Here is a 21889-nt window from a genome sequence, read left to right on the forward strand (position 1 = left end):
GTAAACTGCTGGTAGTTCTGATAATAAATGCCCAGTTGATACGTTCCCAGCACAAGGAAGGCACCTCCTTAACTGCCTTTTTGATTTAAGTAGCAGAGCATGATCTTACTGTCTCTTAGCCTTTGAACATGACACCTGAAGCATGAACATGGCTCTATGGCCCTATCAAGAGGAGAAACTAAGAGATCTTTAGCTTTTAATATTAGTCTAATACTACTACATTTTCCTATGATCCAGTCCAGCATGACAGAAATTCTGGACAGAGATGGTCAAGGTGAGGAGAGACTTTTCTTCTTTCCTAAATATTACATGAAACAAATTCCAGATACTTTTATATCCATGTTTGCGAAAGACTTCAGCTATTTTGATGCCAAACTTCCCAATGGTAGTTTATTTACCGAGAAGATTCCCCCTTCCATTTCTCTTACTTAGAGCCTCTTTTTCTTGACAAAGTGATGAATAATATTGATTTTTCCTAAAGCAGGATCTTTAAGTTCCCTTTGCAAGGGCCTGAAGAGATATTAAAAGATTATTCTAACATATGATGCTTCAAAATCTTCTTACTGCACATGCAAATTAGATATAATGAAAGAATGAACTAAAAAAGGCTTTGTTTCACTTCAAACGGTAAGTAATTTAAAGGCTTGTCCCCTTCTCATTAACATCTTTTTGCAGTCCCCGTTGAACCTTTTTTGTAGGCACAATTGTCCTTGTAACAGACGTCTACTACTCGTGCTTAACCATAGAGAACTATAGCCTTGACTGGGACCTCTGGTCTTAGCACACTAAATAAATACAGTTTTAGAGGTAATATCAGGACATCTACACATACATATAGATCAGTTACTAAACAAATACTGTCAGTCAACAGTGAATTTGCTTTCAAATTAAAACTTGAATTCATTGTGCTCTTCAAATACATTATGCTTGAACAAAAACTTTACCAAACTTCTCAATCTAGAGTGGGATTTTTTTGTTTTATATTGCTTGATATGCAAATAGCAAAACATTTATTATAATTACAATATATGAAAAAAAAACTTTCAAACTCATGCTAGCATTCTGACACAAATTGGATGCAATTTATCTCTGAACTTTTATGCCTATCTCCTAGATATTCAAATCCCCAGCACGCTGCCAAAGGATCCCTTTACTAGCCAGCTGAGGAAAAAAATTCCTCAAGAGGTTCATCTCATCTAACTCCAAAACTAATTTTAGGATGATGTGAATCATCCTCTGGAGATACTCATTTCCTTCTACACATTGGTATATACCTTTAGCAGAATTTAACTTAATGTAAAGCAGCATACATATTGTTCAAAACACATGAAAAAAATTGATCATAAAATGTGATGAGGATTTAAAAAAGCCTGCTTTTCAAGAATTTGACTTGTTAGTGCAGTCATCTGCTATGGCAGCTGGACCTGATGAAATATATAATGGTTTGAAGCAGTGACAGTATAAATCTGTCCAAACCAACCCGATTTAATAGAGTTCAGATCAACTTTGAAAATAGGAAGGTGGAACTATAAACCTCCCAGATATCAAAAGTCAACCAATCAAAGGTAATCGCACTGGCAACTTATTTTTTAACTCAGAAGCTCAAACCTGGACTTAATCAACAAGTATGAGCTCTTCTTGCAAATGTTGACTATGAAAGATGTATACAACATGCCAGTTTTACTGCAGGCATAAAAGTAATTTCTGCAGTTTGGCCTTATACGTGTATTATGGATGGCAAAACGGAGATGAATTTTGAGAAGAAATCATTAAATTACATAATGAGAACTGTGTAGTCCATTAACATGAGCAATATGACAAAATCCAGGTAGCGAGCAATAAATTTACATCTGCAGTCAGCTTCAGTTATAAAAATAGCTTTTTTCTAGTACTGGATATAGATCCACATGAACACCTACATCTAAAGGGAAAATTTAATATAACTACATAGTAACAGCTGAATAAGGATGTGCAGTTATAAAGGATGACAAATGTGCAAAAATCCCTATCAGAAGTCTGGAGCATATAGAAAGCTCCTGATTTAAGAGTTCCGGCATGTGAATGTCAGAGGTCAAAGCAATGAGCTATTAAAGATACTTTCACTTCCTCAGAAATAAAGTGCTGTCTTGGGCTGAGAGGGGAAAGGTTAGAAAAGCTGTTTATCTGCTGCTCCGTTCCCATTCTTCCGTCTGTCAGGAAATCATACATGCTCCTACACCCCACACAGGGTTAACCCCGGGTCACGGTCATTTCCCAAGTAAGTGCCCAGCTTTGATTTAAGTGCAAAGACCACATGGCTGCAGGTTGCGTTTTCTCAAAACGCACGTTTTGATGTAAAGCTCAGCTCAGCTAAGCCTCGGTGGGACGTAAAAGCGCACAGACTCGTCACCACATTATTGTTAAAGGAAGAGCGAAGCCGCAGCCATCGGTTTGCATAAATTAAAGGGAGTCATTAACAAAAAGAAAATGTTGTTTTGTAGTAGTTAGAGCTAGAATAAGAATTACAAATATATGCCTGGAGCAGCATGTTTAACCAGTGGGAAACCTCTGCAGAGGGGAAAGAGGTTGTCCCCTCCCCAGGAGCCGCTTGGGACAGACTTGGAGTATAATAAGCAAAGAAGCCACAGCACAAAGACTCCGGGAGACGGTGGAGACAGGGATACACCACCGGGCTGCCGATGTATGAGCAGAAAAAAAACTTCCCGGAGCTGGAAGGGACCCCAAAGTGTTTGCTGTGATTCAGGAAGCCACCAAACAGTTGCTGGATTAAGTGAAAAGCTGAAGGAAAGCACCTGCCTGCAGGCAAACAGTGGGCAGGGGGAGGTTTATTTACAGTATATTTTTATTTAAAAATATTATATATATGTTATGTAAATAAATATATATAATATAAATACGCATTATACATATACACACACATACACATCTACTTATAATATGTGGTCTGCCCCATTCTGAATTTTCTCAGTTTACAAAAGTTTTTCATTCCAGTTAACGTAGTAACAGCACCTAGCTTGAAACTTAAAAACCCTTCTGACTGCTGACAGGGCACATTATAGAGAAAAGATCTAGCAATATGCAGCTCAAAGCTCTAACTGATCTATGTATTAGTATTATTTATACACATTAGTTCTATATAATGTGTATACCCATACATGCTGGTAATTCCATTTGAAGAATCATTGTAATAAGAAAAAACCATTCGTTGTGCTTCTTAAGCTACATGTGACGTATAAGAATATAACTTAATGTCCAAAGTGTCAGATGGCAGATTCGTGCCATGGTGTAAAATATCGTCATTGATTTCTTTAAGAGGTGGTGTTGGACTTTAATTAAAAACTACGGAGGGGTTAAAATTTAAAACTACTTCTGACAGATGAGATTCAAAAGAGCTTCATTTATACAACACTTTCACTGGCTTTCAATAAGGAAAAATACTCAATATTTCTGCATTATTTTTTGACAGAAATCAAAATGTAAATAGTAAGAATATTAGAACATTAATATTAAGCAAATAATGCATTAACACAAATACTAGAACAGAAAAAAATTAGCAATGAGGTCTTCAAGTGACTAGTCAGGTTTTTTTCTTTTTAGCAACTTAAGGTTTTTAACAACAAAATACATCAGCTTTATTACCGAGGTTGGGGAGGGGGTTGCAAATATGACACAAATTCAGTATATAACCATAAGCGAAGCGCGTACACTCTCTCTGCAAACCTAGCAGTGGCTTCTACAGACTACTGAGGCCAGAACATAACCCTCAGTTTCTGCGTTTTACTTGTTTCTAAAAGTAGAACCATCTATTATTAGCCATTTGATCAGGAAAATTTCATGCTGTTTCAAGGATTTTCAGAGGGAAGATTATTTTGTAAGTTATTTTCTTACCAAATTGATCAGCTGAGTGTGGACGATGTCTTCCACCAGTATTGCAGATTCATGAAGTGGTCTGCGAGCATCTCCTAAGGAAAACCTGAAAGAAAGAGGTTTATTGCAAGGTTATGAAAATGAGTTAAAAAGAAACAAAGTAGGTGGTCTCCAGAAAAATAAAAATATGAATAATACATAATAATAATTCATAATAATAATTATAATAGCTTAATATACCGGTATGTACAGAAATGGATCACTCAGTGTGCTGCAAGGAATATCATAGAATCATAGAACCATAGAATCACAGAATGGTTTGGGTTGGAAGGGACCTCAAAGCCCATCTAGTTCCAACCCCCTGCCATGGGCAGGGACACCCTCCACTAGCCCAGGTTGCCCAAAGCCCCATCCAACCTGGCCTTGAACACTGCCAGGGAGCCAGGGGCATCCACAGCTTCTCTGGGCAACCTGTGCCAGTGCCTCACCACCCTCACGGGGAAGAATTTCTTTCTAACATCTAATCTAAATCTACCCTCCTTCAGTTTAAACCCATTACCCCTTGTCCTGTCACTACACTCCCTCATAAACAGTCCTTCTCCGTCTTTCCTGTAGGCCCCTTCAGGTACTGGAAGGCCGCAATTAGATCTCCCCGGAGCCGCCTTTTCTCCAGGGTGAGCAACCCCAACTCTCTCAAGGATGTCCTCATAACAGAGGTGCTCCAGCCCTCTGATCAGCTTTGTGGTCTCCTCTGGACTCACTCCAACAGCTCCATGTCTGTCTTGTACTGGGGCCCCCAGAGCTGGATGCAGTACTGCAGGTGGGGTCTGATGAGAGTGCAGCAGAGGGGCAGGATCACCTCCCTCGACCTGCTGGTCACACTGCTTTTGATGCAGCCCATGTAACAGAATGGGGTATTCAAGGATTCCAGCTATGGTTCGTGGTTTATATACATATATATACATACACACACCCTTCACAGATTTCTCTGTGCTACACACAACTTTGAAACAATTTCTTAATATATCAATCATACTACCTATTCAAAAAGGATGCTATAAATAAGTAACCCTGGTTTTCCCTATTTACTCAGTCATTTGTGTAAGCGATAGAGGATTCAAGATTATCAAAATCCTTCACTTTCTCTTATCTCAGTTCTTTTATTTACAAAAAAAAAAGAAAAAAAGATGGGCACCTTTTTTTCCATGTTATGATTAACAGCAACAAGAACTGATTCAAGCATTCTCATACTATATGTAAAATTTTGTCCTGCTACCTATTCATGAAGGAGCAGAGAAACATGACTGTGATGGGATAAAGAAGTGACAAGAGAGCTCTGGAAAAATGGAATACTCCTCTTGCCACATCGAGTGCCTCACATATCCACACCTCTCTCCCTCTGTGACAGCAAAACCCCTTGGTTTCCCAGAGCTGTGGTAAACAAAAATTAGCCAGAGTCATGGATAAATTACTGCAAGAAATTTGCTCAACTGACTTCCTACATCACCTGGTCTGAAGGTTACCACACCTGGTCTGGTATCTGGTATTTGTACTTCAGCATCCTAAACCAGGCACATTTCTGAAGTACAATTATCCAACAACGGAAGCCTCATGAAAGCAAAGGAATTCATGAAATCAAAGTCATTAACCATTCCAAAGGTTTACTGGTTGCTCTACTTTTTGTCCTCCCGTATCTGACTTTTGGCTAAATTATTTTTTAAATGTAAGTGGTCTCAAATTTGCCTCAAAATGGTCTCAATGAGGCCCAACTCTGGCTCATTGAAAATGTCTTATCCTTACATGAATATCAAAATAAATAAATAAAAAAAAAAACAAACCCACTATTCCAGTCTTACATCATTACAGTGAAAGACAACTTGCTATCCTTTCAAATATTTCCTCAAGGTATTTCTAAAAAAAAAAAAAAAAAAAAAAAGGAAAAAAGTTCTCTCTCTCTTCTTAAACGTGAGTTTTTAAAATAAGAAAACTAGTATGTAAAATATATTAATTGTAAATTAAATAGCACAGGCCAAAAATAACATTACAGTTTCTTACAAAAATAGTGACATTTTATTTATAAGTCAGATTCAAATCTTCATATGCGACTGAATATATTATCTCCTTACAAAAGCATTCATTATCTTGCAATAAAATAAAAGAGTATTTTATCTATAAACAGCTAAAGAGTTATATAGTAGGGTCTTTTCCTTTATCTAATAGTGAATTTATATCCAATATTCTTCAAAGAGCATTTGAAATTCTCATGATATTAAATTTCAGCTTGATACGTGTAAGAGCACAACAAGAACTACTCGGACAACATCTGAGCATAACCCACTGTACCATACTAGTCACAGCATGAGGAAATTACACTCTATATTTGTTCCCTATCATTTGCCTCTCTCATTGAGACTTTCAGCATCTTACAGAGATGGTCATGGTTTCTAACGAGCTGTACAACATCTCTGAAATGAGCACAACAAACAATTTTTTTTTCTATTATGACGTACATGAATTATAAGGTCAGATACTTCCTAGGACTATAAGCACAGCACAGCAAACAATCCAGATCCTATTAAATATTTTAGAAACTGCAAATACCTGGATATTATATAGGAATTACATATAAAAATAGAAATATTTATTACCATATTACACTGGAATGTAGAGTAATATTAAAAAATCACAGATTCAAAACAAGTGCTCATATAGGATAAAACTTAAGTTTGTTTATTTTTAAAGTAAGATACATATGCATATTAACAGAAAACTTACTTTTTTTTCTAACCACACAAGGTATATAAAACCAAATAGAATTCAGTTATCACAACCACAATATGTTGTTCATTCATACTCACTGGCCTTTTAATATTTAAAAGTATTTTTCTTTATTTCTAAGACTTAAAATGCAAAATAAAACAACTGTGTGAGTAGTAAATGCATGGTTGCCAGCATTACCATCTTGAGCACAAATTTCTTTTGTTCACAGTTTCACTAAGCATTCCACATATAGAAATGAAAGGTTTTTGGTTTTCTTTTCCAAAGACAACAAAGTGCAAGAACAAAACTCTGGTTTTGAGGCAGGATGCTGCCTCTACCTTGGCCTCTACATTGAGATGCCCTCCCTGTCTGCGTTTAGAAGTTTCTCTCACAAGTAACTATCAGCTCCCTAAATGGCAAGAGAGGTAAAAGAGATGCCATCAAGATGCAGCACACTGATCTGAGAGGAGACAGGTATCAAATCTTTTTGTTCTATTCTGATGCAAAAGGATATGTCAGAGCTGAAACATGAAGAAGAAAGATGCAAAATCAACTGCACTACTCCATTACATTGAAAATCGAGTTCTGGATGCACCTACTTTCTTTCTTCCTCCCTCACTTACACTGTTTCTACCTTGAAAAGTTATTTCTATCTCGGTTTGCCTTCACTGTTTTCCCACGTAACTTCTGCCAACTTCTTTCCCACACACAGAAATCGAGATACTGGCATGGTGGTTTCAGCAAAAAGTAAACCCCACCACACCTACCCACAGCCGCTTCCTTTTTCTTTGCAATGGATACGGAATTTTTTAGACACTAAAAAAAGTATAAAGCTTTAATACTTGGTTAATTGTATTTGTATAGCATTTCATATATTTCTTGATTCTAACATGCTTACAGAATAATATTCTTTAAGATACCAAACACATTCTTTTTTTACCCTTATCTATCTGTAGGTAATAACTACAAATGCACAAGCTGTTAAAGTAATAAACTCTTCCATTCTCTTTTTCTTCACGTTTGCCATTGTACTTCTCCATAGCAGAATAAACATTAAACTAAGAGTCGGGGGGCTCAGATTTTTGCCAAGTTGTAGAATACAAGGTAGGTTAAGAACGAAAAGAAAGCCCTAAAAAAAAAGGAAACCAAGATTTGGTGCCCTTGCTTCTGGGAACTGAAACTGAACTTGATGTTTTAATATAACTTACAAATTTCATTTCACGTGTGCTTTGCTTTTAATGGTTCTTTAGAGAGTCTTTTAAAGAACCTTGCATTCCCTGGAAGTATAAATAAGTCTTCCTAAGAAACATATAAAAATTTCTGATGAAAACAGAAAAGAGCTGTCTCCCCACAGATAAATACCAAAGAGGAAATATATCAAAATCTAACATTAGCAGTGCATCAAGACAGTAAAACGATATGGAAGACTGTCCTGATAATAGAAGCACCTACCCATTAGACACGTCATACAGTAACAAAACCTTCTCAGAAGATCCAATTTCAAAGGTTTGTCTGTTTTAAGGAAACATTTTTACAAGGAGGTGATCAACTTACCCAGATTTTCACAGGAGGATTAAAATAGTAGCACAGAGAAAGAAAGGACTGCTGCAGCTCTTTTATTGTTTACTTTTAGCTTCTATTTCTAATTTATTTAAGTTCCTGTAATGATGTTTCCAGACTCATCAAAAGAGGTAAATGTCCAAGCCACTAAATGCCTACATGAAGTATCACGGCATACTGTGAGTAAACGCACACGCACATACTTGGCACGTGCTAAGGTACGACAGCTACTCATGGTGCGGGGACCTACCGTTGTAAGAACCCGAAAATCTTGGGCAGCTACAGAAAGAGATAAAGCACTTTTTCTTTTTTTTTTTTCTTCTCTCCATTTCTTGGGGTTTTAAATGCCTGTGAAAGGTATTGGGCCAGGCACAGGCTTGCCTCAAAAACCCTGATGCAGAGCTCTCCAGGTGGCCAGACCACCAGGAGAGCAGACTGTGGAGACAGAGAGCTGCTGCAACCTCCCATCCTCCACAGCCTTGAAAAGCTGTCCTGGCCAGAAAGGAAGTATAACCAGGGTGGCTGGGAGTGCACTAAGCTAGAATAAATAGTTTCCCTTACTGGGGCTTCTATTGAGTTCATACCATAACAAAGCTGCCCCGACTCATGTGGAATTTACCACCTTGAATAGATTTGATGAATCTAGCCTAGGAAAAGTATAAAAGCAGTGAGGTAGACTGGTGGGAAATATCCATTTTTTCTTTTTTAGAAATCCCTAACAATTTTCCTTTTCTGTTTCTACATGAAGGATTTGCAGCAGCAGAGATGGGACCTCCACACTTGAGGGCATTTTTTTAATGCATCTCAAGATCTCACGTAGGGCAAGCAGATGATACTTCTGTCCTCAGCACAGTATTTATTTGCTCCTGTCTGCAACTGGAGTGGGACTGTGGGTCACAGGGATCCATGTGCCTGCAGCGCCAGGACCAGGAGGTCCACACCAGCTGCTGGGGAGACTGTGGAGCCTGGGGCTTGTTCGAGAGACCTGTTTGTGCGTGGGTCTGCACGTGAGGATTGAGGCTATCCAGCACTGAATGACTGAGCTTGAGGCTACTGGATTTGGCAATTCCTAACTTAGGACACGTGTGGAAGTATCAGACTCAGACTAGATGCGGCTGTGAAGTCAAGGATTTGCAACACACACACAAACATACTGAGGAGATTCAAAAGAAATCAAAGGAGCTTGGAAGGTGTTCAGCCAACACATCATGGGAACCCAGAGATGAGACTTAACTCACACGTAGACAACTACTTGCTGACATGTGAACCTGAGTGTCTGTACCAGCAAGCTGATTCCCACTCTGCATTTTTTTCTGACCAACCAAGCAGAATATGATCAAGATATAATTGCTCACCACATACAGAACCAGCTAACTCACTGTTACAAATCTAAAACCAGGCAAGGGTCCCAAAAAATCACAGAGGACAAATCAACCACTATTTAGACTGGATAATATCTGGGCTCACTTCTCCTCAGTATTGTAAGACTATACAGTAAATTTCTTTTCTGTCAGCTGTTTGGCCATAATGCATTTGGAATGTGCAGCATATTAATTCTCAAAGATGGTTCCATACTATGAGCAAGTGTCCTCCTCAATATATTAATTATTTGAGATTTGCAAGCCAGGTCGTGACAAAGAAAATCAGTTTTACAGTACTGAGCACAAGAACATCCAGAAAACTTCCAGCAATTCAAATACCAGAAGGACAAGCACTGCAAATCACTAAAAAAAAAAAAAATAATCCAGTAACAACAAACTTTGAAAAATCAGTAATACAATACATTGAAGTAATTCAGCTTGGTGCTATAAGAGGCTGACTCTGAAGACAAAGATAAAAATATTGAGATCTGGTTCCTTAGATGGCAGAAAATTGGGAAACTACAGGTTTCTTTCTGACGACCATGGGAATGAGCCTGCCATTGCAATAGATGTCCCAGAGAAAGTATGACCTTTTCAAAGTCTCCAAAGCTAAAGCTACCTCTTCCCTCTCCATTTTGTTGCTGAACAAATTAGGCAGAAGTACAGTCTGAAAGGAAAGAGATGACTGGTGCCAAACCAGAAAATTGATTAGACATGCGCAGGAGGACACATTGTACGGAGAGTAGAAGAGGAAAGAAAGAACAAAATCCAGGTGGAAGAAATTGTCCAAAGTGAAAGGATGACTGCAACAGGGGAAAGAGGTGTAAACAACGAGGTCTCAAAGTTATTTCTATTTTATGTTAACATACATTATATCAGAGAGAGATGATGTGACAGATTGCTGTTTTGTAGGCATCACTCTTTCCTAATACTATCAGTGAACTTTAGTAAAGGCACATTAATTTAAAAATTAAATAATCTTGCTTGCTTATTGCTGTATCTTAATGAAAAAGGGAACAATTTAAAGCACTGAGTTATATTAACTAACCAGCACATTTTACCAGTGCTACCTGAAAAAGCACTGGAATTTACATTGCTATTTATATGTTTATCTGCTCATCAGGTAACTTCTACCAAAGCCCATTTAACAAGAAAAGATAATCTTAATTCCAATCAGAGCTCATAGTCAACATATTTATCTGCTTGGATTACTGAAACCAAGTTTACATAGGTTTCATACCTCACACTGAACACAGTACTTTACCAGGATTTAGTGCAAGTATGAGAAACACAAAGTCAAACTGCAAGTTGTAGCTGTGTTAGCTTGTTCTTTAAAGTTTAGAAAGATCATGTTAAAGTTACAATAAAAAAAAAAAAAAGCATTCAAAACCTACAGTAATTTTAATACAAAAATTACAAAAAATTAGGGTTATTTTCCAAATTCTTTTCTGCCCAGACCTTCAGTGGCGAAACTTGGAAGAAAGTACTAGCGTTTGGCAAGAAATGATTCTTGGAGATTCACATTGTCTTGTGCTGTTTGGTACATTAGTAATCACCCAACAAGGGTTTTAAAAAGCTTGTGTGGCAACTTCTAAATAACCTGCCTGCACTTTACACTGTCATGGCTCCAGGGCTCCTTCACTCCAATTGCTGGGCACAGGCTACAGCCCCACCGAGCAGATCAGCCACTCTGGGCAAGGCCAAGGCAAACTGCACTGCATGTACCGAGATGTGGTTGGGAGAATTAGACCAAGCAGTTGTTGGTGTATCAGGAGAAGGGGATCAAATGGGAGAGTTCATTTCTCTCTGAGTTTTGACTCGTTGGGAGTGTTCACCACCATCCTGACTGAATCTGCTCTCAGCACTGAGCGGAGTTGTCCTAAAAGTGAAGAGGGAACCAAGAAATGCTGATTTAAGCAATATCTCAGGCTTCAGTTTGTGCAGTCCATATGCTCTATAATCAAGTGAGGTCTACGCTAAGATTGGCAAATACAGCTTCTCCCTAATACAGGGGTGGTGTAAACTTACAAGGAAGCTGCACTAAGCCCATTACAGAAAAGTACTAACAAATTCAAGTGCCAAATTACATAAAGACAAAGCATATAGATTTTTACATCCTCACAGAAAGAGCAGCTGGAAAAGTAGGCTGGATATTTTGAAAGTCTAATTTACTCCAGGACAGCACTCTTCCTTGTGCTAATTAAGAGCTGCAAGGATAAATAATTAGGTCCCCTATTCTCAGCTGCCCTGAGCTACTCCATGTTACTCTAACCACCTTAGCATGCAACCATGCTATCACAAAACCCAAGAATAGATAAGTAGAACAGCCTCATTCTCTAATATGAAGACCCAAGAGCCAACTGCCTTTTAAAATGAACCTGTCTAATCTGTATGGTTACTCTTATGTCCACAATTAATGGAGAATGCAACAGGGCCCACAATTCCCAGTTTCATAGAATCACAGAATGGTTTGGGTTGGAAAGGACCTCAAAGATCCTCTAGTTCCAACCCCCCTGCCATGGGCAGGGACACCCTCCACTAGACCACATTGCCCAAAGCCCCATCCAACTTGGCCTTGAACACTGCCAGGGATCCAGGGGCAGCCACAGCTTCTCTGGGCAACCTGTGCCAGTGCCTCACCACCCTCACAGGGAAGAATTTCTTTCTAACATCTAATCTAAATCGACCCTCTTTCAGCTTAAGGCCATTACCCCTTGTCCTGTCACTACACTCCCTGATAAACAGTCCCTCACCATCTTTCCTGTAGGCCCCTTCAGGTACTGGAAGGCTGCTGTAAGGTCTCCCCAGAGCCTTCTCTTCTCCAGGCTGAACAATCCCAACTCTCTCAGCCTGTCCTCATAGGAGAGGTGCTCCAGCCCTCTGATCAGCTTCGTGGCCTCCTCTGGCCTCGCTCCAACAGCTCCATGTCTGTCTTGTGCTGGGGACCCCAGAGCTGGATGCAGTACTGCAGGTGGGGTGTCACAAGAGTGCAGCAGAGGGGCAGGATCACCTCCCTCGACCTGCTGGTCACACTTCTTTTGATGCAGCCCAGGACACGGTTGGCTTTCTGGGCTGCAAGTGCACACTGCCGACTCATGTTGAGCTTCTCATCAATCAATACGCCCAAGTCCTTCTCCTCAGGGCTGCTTTCAATCCATTGTCTGCCCAGCCTGTAGTTGTACAGTTTCAAGCAATCCTCTCCAGAGGACATTGGAAACACTGAAAAATTGGAGCACTCCCCAGTGCCCAGATCTGGGGACTTCCTTCAATCTATGACAAACTCGGTGATCCTGCTTTAGCAGGGAGTTGGACTAGTTGATCTCCAGAGGTCCTCTGCAATTCTGTGAATCTGTGACTTCAAGGTCTCTTCCACTATTGCTTCCTCTCACAGCTCTTTTCCGTCCATCCGTCCCACTCTCTCCCATCACCCCTAACTCCTGAAACGACCATGCGTTTTCCTTTCTTAGATCTATACTTCGCTACACAATTAGTCACATTTTCTTGTCTAATAACCAAGGAATGTAACTCACCACCCTGATGATGTGAACAACACTAACTCCCCACTCTCATACTTCTATGAAATCAAGAGAATCTACAGGAAGTTAATAAAAGTAGTTACCATCTACTTATTCAGCAAGTGGAGATATCCTGCTCACTTGTTTGAATACTATAATATTAACTCTAAGAATTTTATTACTAAATTATTGAATCTTTACTAAAAGGAACTCAGAGGAAAATGCTTTTTCCAAAATGTCTATGGCAGTAAGAATGGAAAAACAGGAAATGTCAGCTACGACATTTTTTTTTTTTCAATATAAAATTAAGCTTTGATGATGTCTGCAGATATTGGAAAAGCATAAACAACAAGAAGAGAAACATTACATAATACCATTTAATTATTCAAAAGTACACAGTGACAAGTAAAGGGATAAAATTTAGAAAAGGAACATTTAGAGCAAATTAGAAGGAAAACATCTGAAAACAAGAGCTAAAACCCTCTGTAACCATCTCAGAAGGAGCAGAAGTTTCACTGCTGGTAATACTGGAAACTAAGCTTAACTAAGAACCGGGGGCTCTTTTGATATTAAATAAGTACACAAAAAGAAATCTTGATTATGTGACTTGAGATACTTAAAAATGAGATATGATGACATTCTAAAAGGGTATGTCACCTGCAACTAACAGACAGTTGTTGGAACTCTGTATTTCAAGTCTGAAATAGGATTCACTGATGCTTATAATTACTAGAATTCCAAAACCAGAAAGAGACTTCATAGTTATTTTGAGCTTACTGAAAACATATTAATGCTTACTTAATGGTCTTCAGTATAGATATTTCTCAATTACTATGGTGGAAAGCAACATCCAAAAGCATCAGTTAATTGCCCCACTGAAGTAAGATCTAAACAAAGCAAGACCTTTGTAAGAGCAACTTTGTTTACCTGAAAATTGAAGTAGCTTGTTTACATCATAAGTTTTTAAATGGTAAGGTCTGCCAGACAGCAGGATTAACAATGTCTAACATCTTGCCAAATCAAAAGTCCAATTCTTCTCACATAAAGACAAACTCTGTCCTCAGTGATGCTACTATAAATCAAGAGTAACATGAAATCATCAGGGAATGAATTTCAGAGATGCTAAAGTCTCCCAACTCCATGGGAGGTCACTCTGTCTTGATTAAAGTGTTATTTTTAAGCATGAACCTTCTGAATCATGTTCTTAAGCTAAAATTGAAATTGTTTTAATAACTTGGGGAAACAAAAAAAGTATCCTAAATTTTCCCCTTTAAAAAGGGAAACTAATATTATCGTTTCTTTAAATACACCATAATGTATGCAGTAAGAAATGTGTATCCAATTTTTGTCTTAATAAATTCATACTCATACCTGGAAAATGACTGTGTTGCAGGACAGAAAGGGGGGTGGGGGAAAGGGGGGAAGAAAGAGGATGCCACCACTATACTACTGCTTCTCCATGAATCACAGAACAGGTGAGGTAGGAAGGAACACATGAAGATACCTAGTCCAGTCCCCCTGCTCTAAGAAGTTTGATCAGGGCTGTGTCCAGTTGGGTTTTGAGTATCTCCAAGGAGGAATACTCCACAACCTCTCTGCACAGCCTGTTCCCACGTTTGACCAGCATAACAGTAAAAAATTGGTTTGCTTATGTTTAAGTGGAATTTCCTGTATTTCCATCTGTGCTCACTGCCTCTTGTCCTGTCAGTGGCCACCACTGAAACACGTCTGGCTTTGTCTTCTTTACGTCCCCCCCAACCAGTTATTTCTAGACATTGATAAGATCTCCCTGAGCCTTCTCTTCTCCAGGCTGAACAGTCCCAGCTCTCACAATCTTCTCCTTGTATGAGAGATGCTCCATTTCTTTAATCATCTTAGTGGACCTTCACTGGACTTGCTCCAGTATGTCCATGTCTCTCTCATACTGGGGAGTCCAATAATGGACCCAGCACCCCAGATGGCTCTCACCAGTGCTGAGCAGAGGGGAAGGATCACCTTCCCCACCTGCTGGCAACAGCCCAGGGTGCTACCACAAGAGCACATTGCTGGCACATGTCCAAGTTGCTGTCCAGCTGGACCCCCCCCACGGTCTTCTCTGCAAACCTAATTTCCAGATGGTCAGCCTCAAGCCTGTTCTGGTGGCTGCCGTTATTCCTTCCCAGGGACACAACCTGGGATTTCCCTTGTGGAACTTCATGAGGGTCCTGTTGGCCCATTTCTCCAGCCTGTTGAGGTCCCTCTGAATGGCAGCACACTCATCTGGTCTATCAATCACTCCTCCCAGTTTTGTATCATCAACAACCTTGCTGTGGGTGCATTGTGTCCCATCATCCAGGTCCCTCATGAAGACATTATACAGTATAGACCCTTGGATCAACCCCTGGGGTACACCACCAGTAAGTGGTCTCCAGATGGACTGCATGCTGCTGGTATCAACCCTTTGGACCCAGCCCTTCAGCCAGGTTTCAGTCTGCCTCACCGTCCATCCATTTGTTTACTTCATCAGCTGGTATACGAGGGTCTTAAAGCAGAGAGTGACAAAAGCCTTTCTAAAGTCAAGGTAAACAGCATTCACTGCTCTTCCCTCACACAGTGCACCAGTCATTTCATCATAGAAGGCTATCAATCAGGTGGGTCACACGTGATTCCCCCTTCATAAATCCATGCTGACAGCTCCAAATCACTTTCTTATCCTTAACAAGCTCAGAAATGGTTTCTAGGATGATCTGCCCAGGGATCAAGGTGAGGATGACTGGTCTGTCATTCCCCAGATCATCCTTCTTGTCCTTTTTGGAGACAGAAATGGCATTTGCTTTCTTCCACTCCTCAGGAGGGAACTTCCCCCAGTGGCCATGACTTCTCTTCATGAGCAATATCACACATAAAACCAAAGCAGAATACTGTATATTATGTTATGGGAAGAATAAATATGTAAATTCAAATCTGATTTTAAGCTGAACAGGTTGTAAGATTATCCATACTTAAACTTTTATGACTCCGGTTAAGACATGGAAAATGAATTCATGTATATAAAAACACAACTTAGAAAATGCATTTGAGCAAACTGTTTTTTAAAATACTTTTCCTCCCTCATGGTCTGTTACTTTATGAACCATCCACATGCAAAATGTTGTCAATTTTGATGCAAGATGCTATACAGGTCTACTTCCAACAAACTATTTATAGGTACACCTCCTTCAGGTTGAATATGTCTAAATTCCACCAAAACCTAATTTTCTAAGTTTTGCTAAAAGCTCTGCAGAATAATCTTTCTACATATGGTTTCACTGAAGTAACTTGGTTGGTTACTCTTTGTAAACTGTTGTAAGTACAACACCCATGAGCTGAGAATAAGTGCGATTTTGTAAAATAAGTAAATGCTAGAATATGGGCGGCTATGTTATATAGGTGCTTTTAAAAGGCCTGCTTATGAAGGAAAACAAGAGACTTCACCCTCGTTTGTTTGTTCGGTTTTTTTTTTCTTATACTTTGTACGCACTTTCTAACTGCTGAAAATCAGCAGATTTATCCCAACACAAAGCTGTGGCAGGAATTCTTTTCAGTACCATTGTATACTAATCAGAATACACCAAACTCTAACAGTTAAGTGTCTTTAATTAATTTTACAAATCTTTATGACTGTCAGAGGAAAAAGATATAATTTATTCCAGTTGTATAACATAATATGTTCCGTTCTCTCATTCACAAAGGGTTTCAGTTTTTCAGGAAATAAATGAGACAACTGTCTTTCTAGACTATGCAGACTGGACAATGATCAGTCATTTTTGCTCTAGGAAAAAGTTCATCTCAACAATATACCCAAACACAAATGGAATTTAACAAAACCGAGAGAAATGAATTTTCAGTCTGCTCTCACGAGGACAGGGCAAAAAAGTGACGAGGAGAGCAGGAAGTCAAAACATCATTTCACTGTATATATACATTATAAGTGCTAACCAAATGTGGAAATCCCTAGCTACTTTAAATCTAGATTAAAACCACAATACAATTTAAACTAATCCACAAGATACAAAATATAAATGAAGATGAATGCTTCATGCTAATTTTTAGAGAAATAGTATTATTCTTTTTATACTCTCCAAAATGTCAAGACCATTTTTCATTGTTTAAAAAATTCACATCACAACTTTATGAATGAGATCTTTGGGTGTTAAATGATGATAATTATATCCAATTCTCAAATAACGCACTTCCTTATTAGATGTTAACGCGTTTTATAACATCAGCTTGTTTATTTTACTACCCTTCCTGAAGTCAGTGCCTGGAGAAGGGAAGCAACTTGTCCACAGTTGGTTTGTAGCTGAACAAACAAGTTATTCCCCTATGCCTCCCATAGCTGGGTGCTCTACTGACAAGTCAGGCTTTGCAAATTAGTTTTATTTCAATAGTAAATTAGCAAATTAGATTTAATTTTAATAGTAAAACAAAGTGATATGAAAAGTCTACCTATGTATGTAGAGAACCCACATTGTCATCTTTGTGGTACTTGTGTCAGATAGATGTTACAGTACTCACTGTAATAATGGGGAGAAATATAAAGAGGTGTCAAAAACACAACCTATCTCAAAAATACAAGAACATTTGAGACCAAAAGAGCATTGCAAATCTCAGCATTTCTCACAAACACTTTAAAACCTAACTGTGAAATTACTATTTGCCATATTTCTAGATTATTTTATTTTATTTTTTTAGTTATTTTATATATTAACAAAACTGCTGTAAAATACTTAATTTGACTTTTGGATCAGCAATGGTCCATAGGTCATAGCTTGGAAATCTGTGCTCCCAATCACCATTAACAACTTAGGGGCATGGCAGTTCATGCCTTCTACAACTAATGAAGCACCCAGGTACCAAAAACCAAACCTGCTCTGAAGTGTTACAGTAGTTACTCAGTGATAACACAGAACCTGTGAGAGAGAAATAGAAATTATTTCCCCCCTAGGTACAGATAAAAATATATCCACTAAGAAGAAACAATGCACAACAATTAAAATATAGACTAATTCTTTTGAATAGTTGGTTTAAACTTAGGTTTAACTTTAGAATGCACTGAATACACCGACACTCTCATTTTTTCTGAAAGTAAAATTCTGCCATAAGATACATTAATTCCACTTAAAAAGACAATGCTTTAAAAGTGTATTTTATTTCATAAATCGGACTATGCAACCTTCTCCCTAGAGTAAGAAACTAGAAGTTCTGTGATAAAATCTTTTCTGGAAAGTCAGTGCAATTTCATATCAATGGTGTGCTCCTTTTCCTGCTTTCAAATGGATTACTTAAATGTTTTAAAATGTTATAACCCACAATAATCTGTTCCAGGCACCAACGAAAAGGAAGAAAAAAATTACAGAAGTCAAGATGTCGCCTGGAAGCACTTTATGGCAAACATTATAAAGATAACACAGAGCAGAGAAGTTCTGGTTCAATCCATTATAAATACCCCATTCTTCTTAAAATCACAAAAATGTATTTATAGTAAAGAACTCTTACAGGCTTTTCCCTCAGAAGACTTCATTTAAGTACAATTTGGCAGAATTTTTGGAACAAGGAAACAGGAGTTTTATAAAATATTGATGTTTTACAGTCACCCTAGTCTTGATCTACTTGCTACAAAAACAAAAGCAAGGACTTTGGAAGATGACCACATCCGTGTCTACTAATTAGACTTTAGTTTTTCATTTTGTCCAAAATGTGCTCTCTAGCAGTTATACTCAGCACAGACACTAAATCACCACTTAGACAATTAATGCCTCATTAAAAACACAAAGTTATTTTTTCTTATTTTATTACAGACATATTGTTTAAGGAATTATATGGGATTTTTTTTTTTTATTTTTTTAAAAGAGGGTGACAATACTGGCAAAATATATTCTCATACACACAAACTATAGATCAAAGCTCTGTGTTTCCCATATGTCCAAATGACAGTATAGATAGCTGCCCTCTCTTCTTGTACCCCAGGTCCCTCCTAAGACTTAGGGACAGGGGTGTACAGAGAAGAAATAGGCTACACTGACCCCCTTGTGCACTAAAATTACTAAATAATCACTTTGAGCACAGAGATGATCAGAAGGTAGTAAGAAACAGCTTTTTCGGATTTCTCAAAATAAATTGTTTTCTTTTTTTCAATGAAAAGTGGCTCAGTGGAAAGTCAGAAACAGAAGAATAATTGGATTTTAGAAAAATTTTCTCACAAGCAAATAAGGGATGAAGCACGAGTGCTTAAAAATCTTCACTCAAAAACTTAATTTTCAAAAATATGAAAATATTGAGTTTACAAAGGAAAGAAGCAAAGTCACTAGTACCAATTATGTAATGTTTAATAATAATATAAGAACAACACTAAAAAGAAGGATCCAAAGTTATAACACAGCAGAACAAGCTGTGAGTCAAGAATAAAAGGCAAAAAAGGGGGACAAGAATTACTCTCGTAGTGCTCAACAGAATGGCACATGAAAGAAAAGGCTAGTTAATTATTTCATTTTACTGATGATAGTTCAAAAGGGGTCAATGTAAAGGACAACTTGGAATCCATTCAAATTTGCTTCTTTTTTTTTAAAAAAAAAAAAAGACTTTTTTCTGATCTTTCTCAATAAAAAAAAAGATAAACATGAGCTGTGCTCATTCAGGCAAAACGTGCATGGCTTGCTGCTTCTTGACACACATTTAGATTTGAATAACTGACAATTTGGAGAGAATTTACTATAAAATTATAGTTGGATTGAATGAATATCTTAATATGAAATTATAATTTCAATTTACAAATTTCAAGCTCGTAAAGTAGGGGTAAAATCAGTAATCAAATGTTAGCATTTAAAAAGGGATTTTTAAAAAAACATAGTCCACTCAGTGTTATGCCCAGTACGTGAGTTAACAAAGAAAATTATTCTCATGGATAGTATACTTTGCTTTCTTATCTGTATCTGTAGAATATAATGTGAAATTATATCAGCTAAAATCCTAATTACCATATTTATCAAAACAGATAAGCTAGAAAAAATAAAAAAGCATACCAGAGAGTCCAAAAGTCATTCCAATGAACACTTCCAATTACTTATAGCACATTTCTATGATTGCAGAAAAAAAAATTCTTGAAGAAATGAAGTACATGTGCAGCATCCTAACCAATACCAACAGATGCTCAGTGGCAAGCAGTTTTTAAAAAGAACCACACTTCCAAAGTAAGAATTAATCTCTATAGACAAAAGTCAGGAATTGCTGTGCTTGAGGCAACAGTATTTAGCATCCCATCTTTCCCTTTCTTTTCCTCCTTAGGAGCCAATGGTTGGAGTCAGGGAAAGAGCAAATTCTCCAAGAAAAGCTGCGGTTTCACTGAATCACACACTACAAGGGCAAAAGCAAATGTAATTTTTAGTATCAGAATGATCTGTTACAGGAGAGTAATTAATGTCTCCCTTTCTGCTGCAGTGATCGAATATTTCTCTTTTCCTTCCTTTCAGTTTCGGAGCCGGAGAAGAGAGAGCAAGAGCCATGCGCCGGGGTACCTTGTGTGCAACGGAGGGGGCAGCCACAAAACACCGTGGTATTCTCTTTTTTTTTTAAAAAAAAAAAAAAAAACCAACCAAAAACCCCAACATCCTGACTGTGCTTCTATATCCAGGCACAGTCGTCGCTTCTTAGAGCTCCAGCTTGGCATCACTCAACACACAAGCCATGGTGCTCGTGGCTGAGATTTGTGTGGTCTACGGTAAGCTCCGCTTCCTCGAAAATGTGTGGCATGATACAGAGTTTATTTAGAACCTAAGTCTCTCGGGCACGCTATGTAAGTTTATTGTTTATCATTTGCTGGGGAAGTCTTCTGAGGTCAAGGTAAAAAGCAGGAGGTGATATTTGATGTAAATGTTCCAAAGCACGTTATGTGGTTGCATGGTTGCAGTGGCCCCCAAGCACTTTGCTGGTGGTCCATGGAGATCTGGCTGGTGGAAGGTGCTGGCTTTCCCTGTTTCCAGCTGCTATATCATATTTAATGTATTTTTAGCTTCACTTAATATTTTCCTAATATTCCTTTTCCACGTAAGCAATTAGTGTGGTTACCAGGAATGGCAACAGAAGTGATATTCAGCAGCCAGTGGGAGAAGAGGTGGTCTTCACAGCCATGTATGGGCAAAGATCCACAAGACAATCTCCTTGTTAAGAGGTGGGGGGGAACCCACCCAAGAGCCACCTCTATCTCTCCATTCACTTAAATGAACAATTTGGAGGTTTTCCCTCAGAAAATTCTACTGACGTATTCATTATCACTGAAGACGAAAGAACAAACAAGTTGCAGTTTTTAGCCTTTTGCTATGAAGCAAGAACAGGAATCAAAAAACCCCATCGAGTCACATTCGCTTTCCTGATTAAGCTTATAAAAAAGACATCGACAAGCTATAAATGAGACTAAAGAAATATATTAAATTGCTTGCCTTGATTTTTGCAGGTTTATACATTTTTTTTAAAAAATCTTAGCTTTATAATGCAACTGGAGATTACTAGGTAGAGTAGAAATGTCTGCAGAGTTAACTCACCAATCTAAAAAGTAGAAAAAAGTCTTCTGAAAAACATTTGGCCATGACCCACTGGAGTTGTGCTATTTTAACATTTATTTTTGAAAAAAACTGAAAAGTCTAGGATTCAAATTAATTTCCCAGTCAGCCTCCACTGCCTTAATTCATATTTACTTACTTTCATCCTGCCTTTGACTAATCGAGACTCATCAAATCAATTGGAGACAACTTAAAAAATATTATATGAAAAAACATTAAATGAGAAACATTTGCTGAACAAAGAAAAGCCTCT

At 38.1% G+C, this 21889-nt stretch overlaps 1 protein-coding gene across 10 annotated transcripts in view; it reads right to left on the reverse strand.

Annotated features, from left to right (window-relative positions):
* SUPT3H (SPT3 homolog, SAGA and STAGA complex component) overlaps window positions 1-21889 on the reverse strand; it is a 282637-nt gene that overhangs the window by 134610 nt on the left and 126138 nt on the right. For all 10 annotated transcript variants that reach the window (XM_075750450.1, XM_075750444.1, XM_075750445.1 and 7 more), the window contains one exon: window positions 3889-3973. In XM_075750450.1, coding sequence (XP_075606565.1) covers window positions 3889-3973 — 85 coding nt within the window. The remainder of the gene's footprint in view (window positions 1-3888; window positions 3974-21889) is intronic.

The sequence above is a fragment of the Balearica regulorum genome, chromosome 3 (genome assembly GCF_011004875.1).
Source record: "Balearica regulorum gibbericeps isolate bBalReg1 chromosome 3, bBalReg1.pri, whole genome shotgun sequence".
NCBI classification, from domain to species: Eukaryota; Metazoa; Chordata; class Aves; order Gruiformes; family Gruidae; genus Balearica; species Balearica regulorum.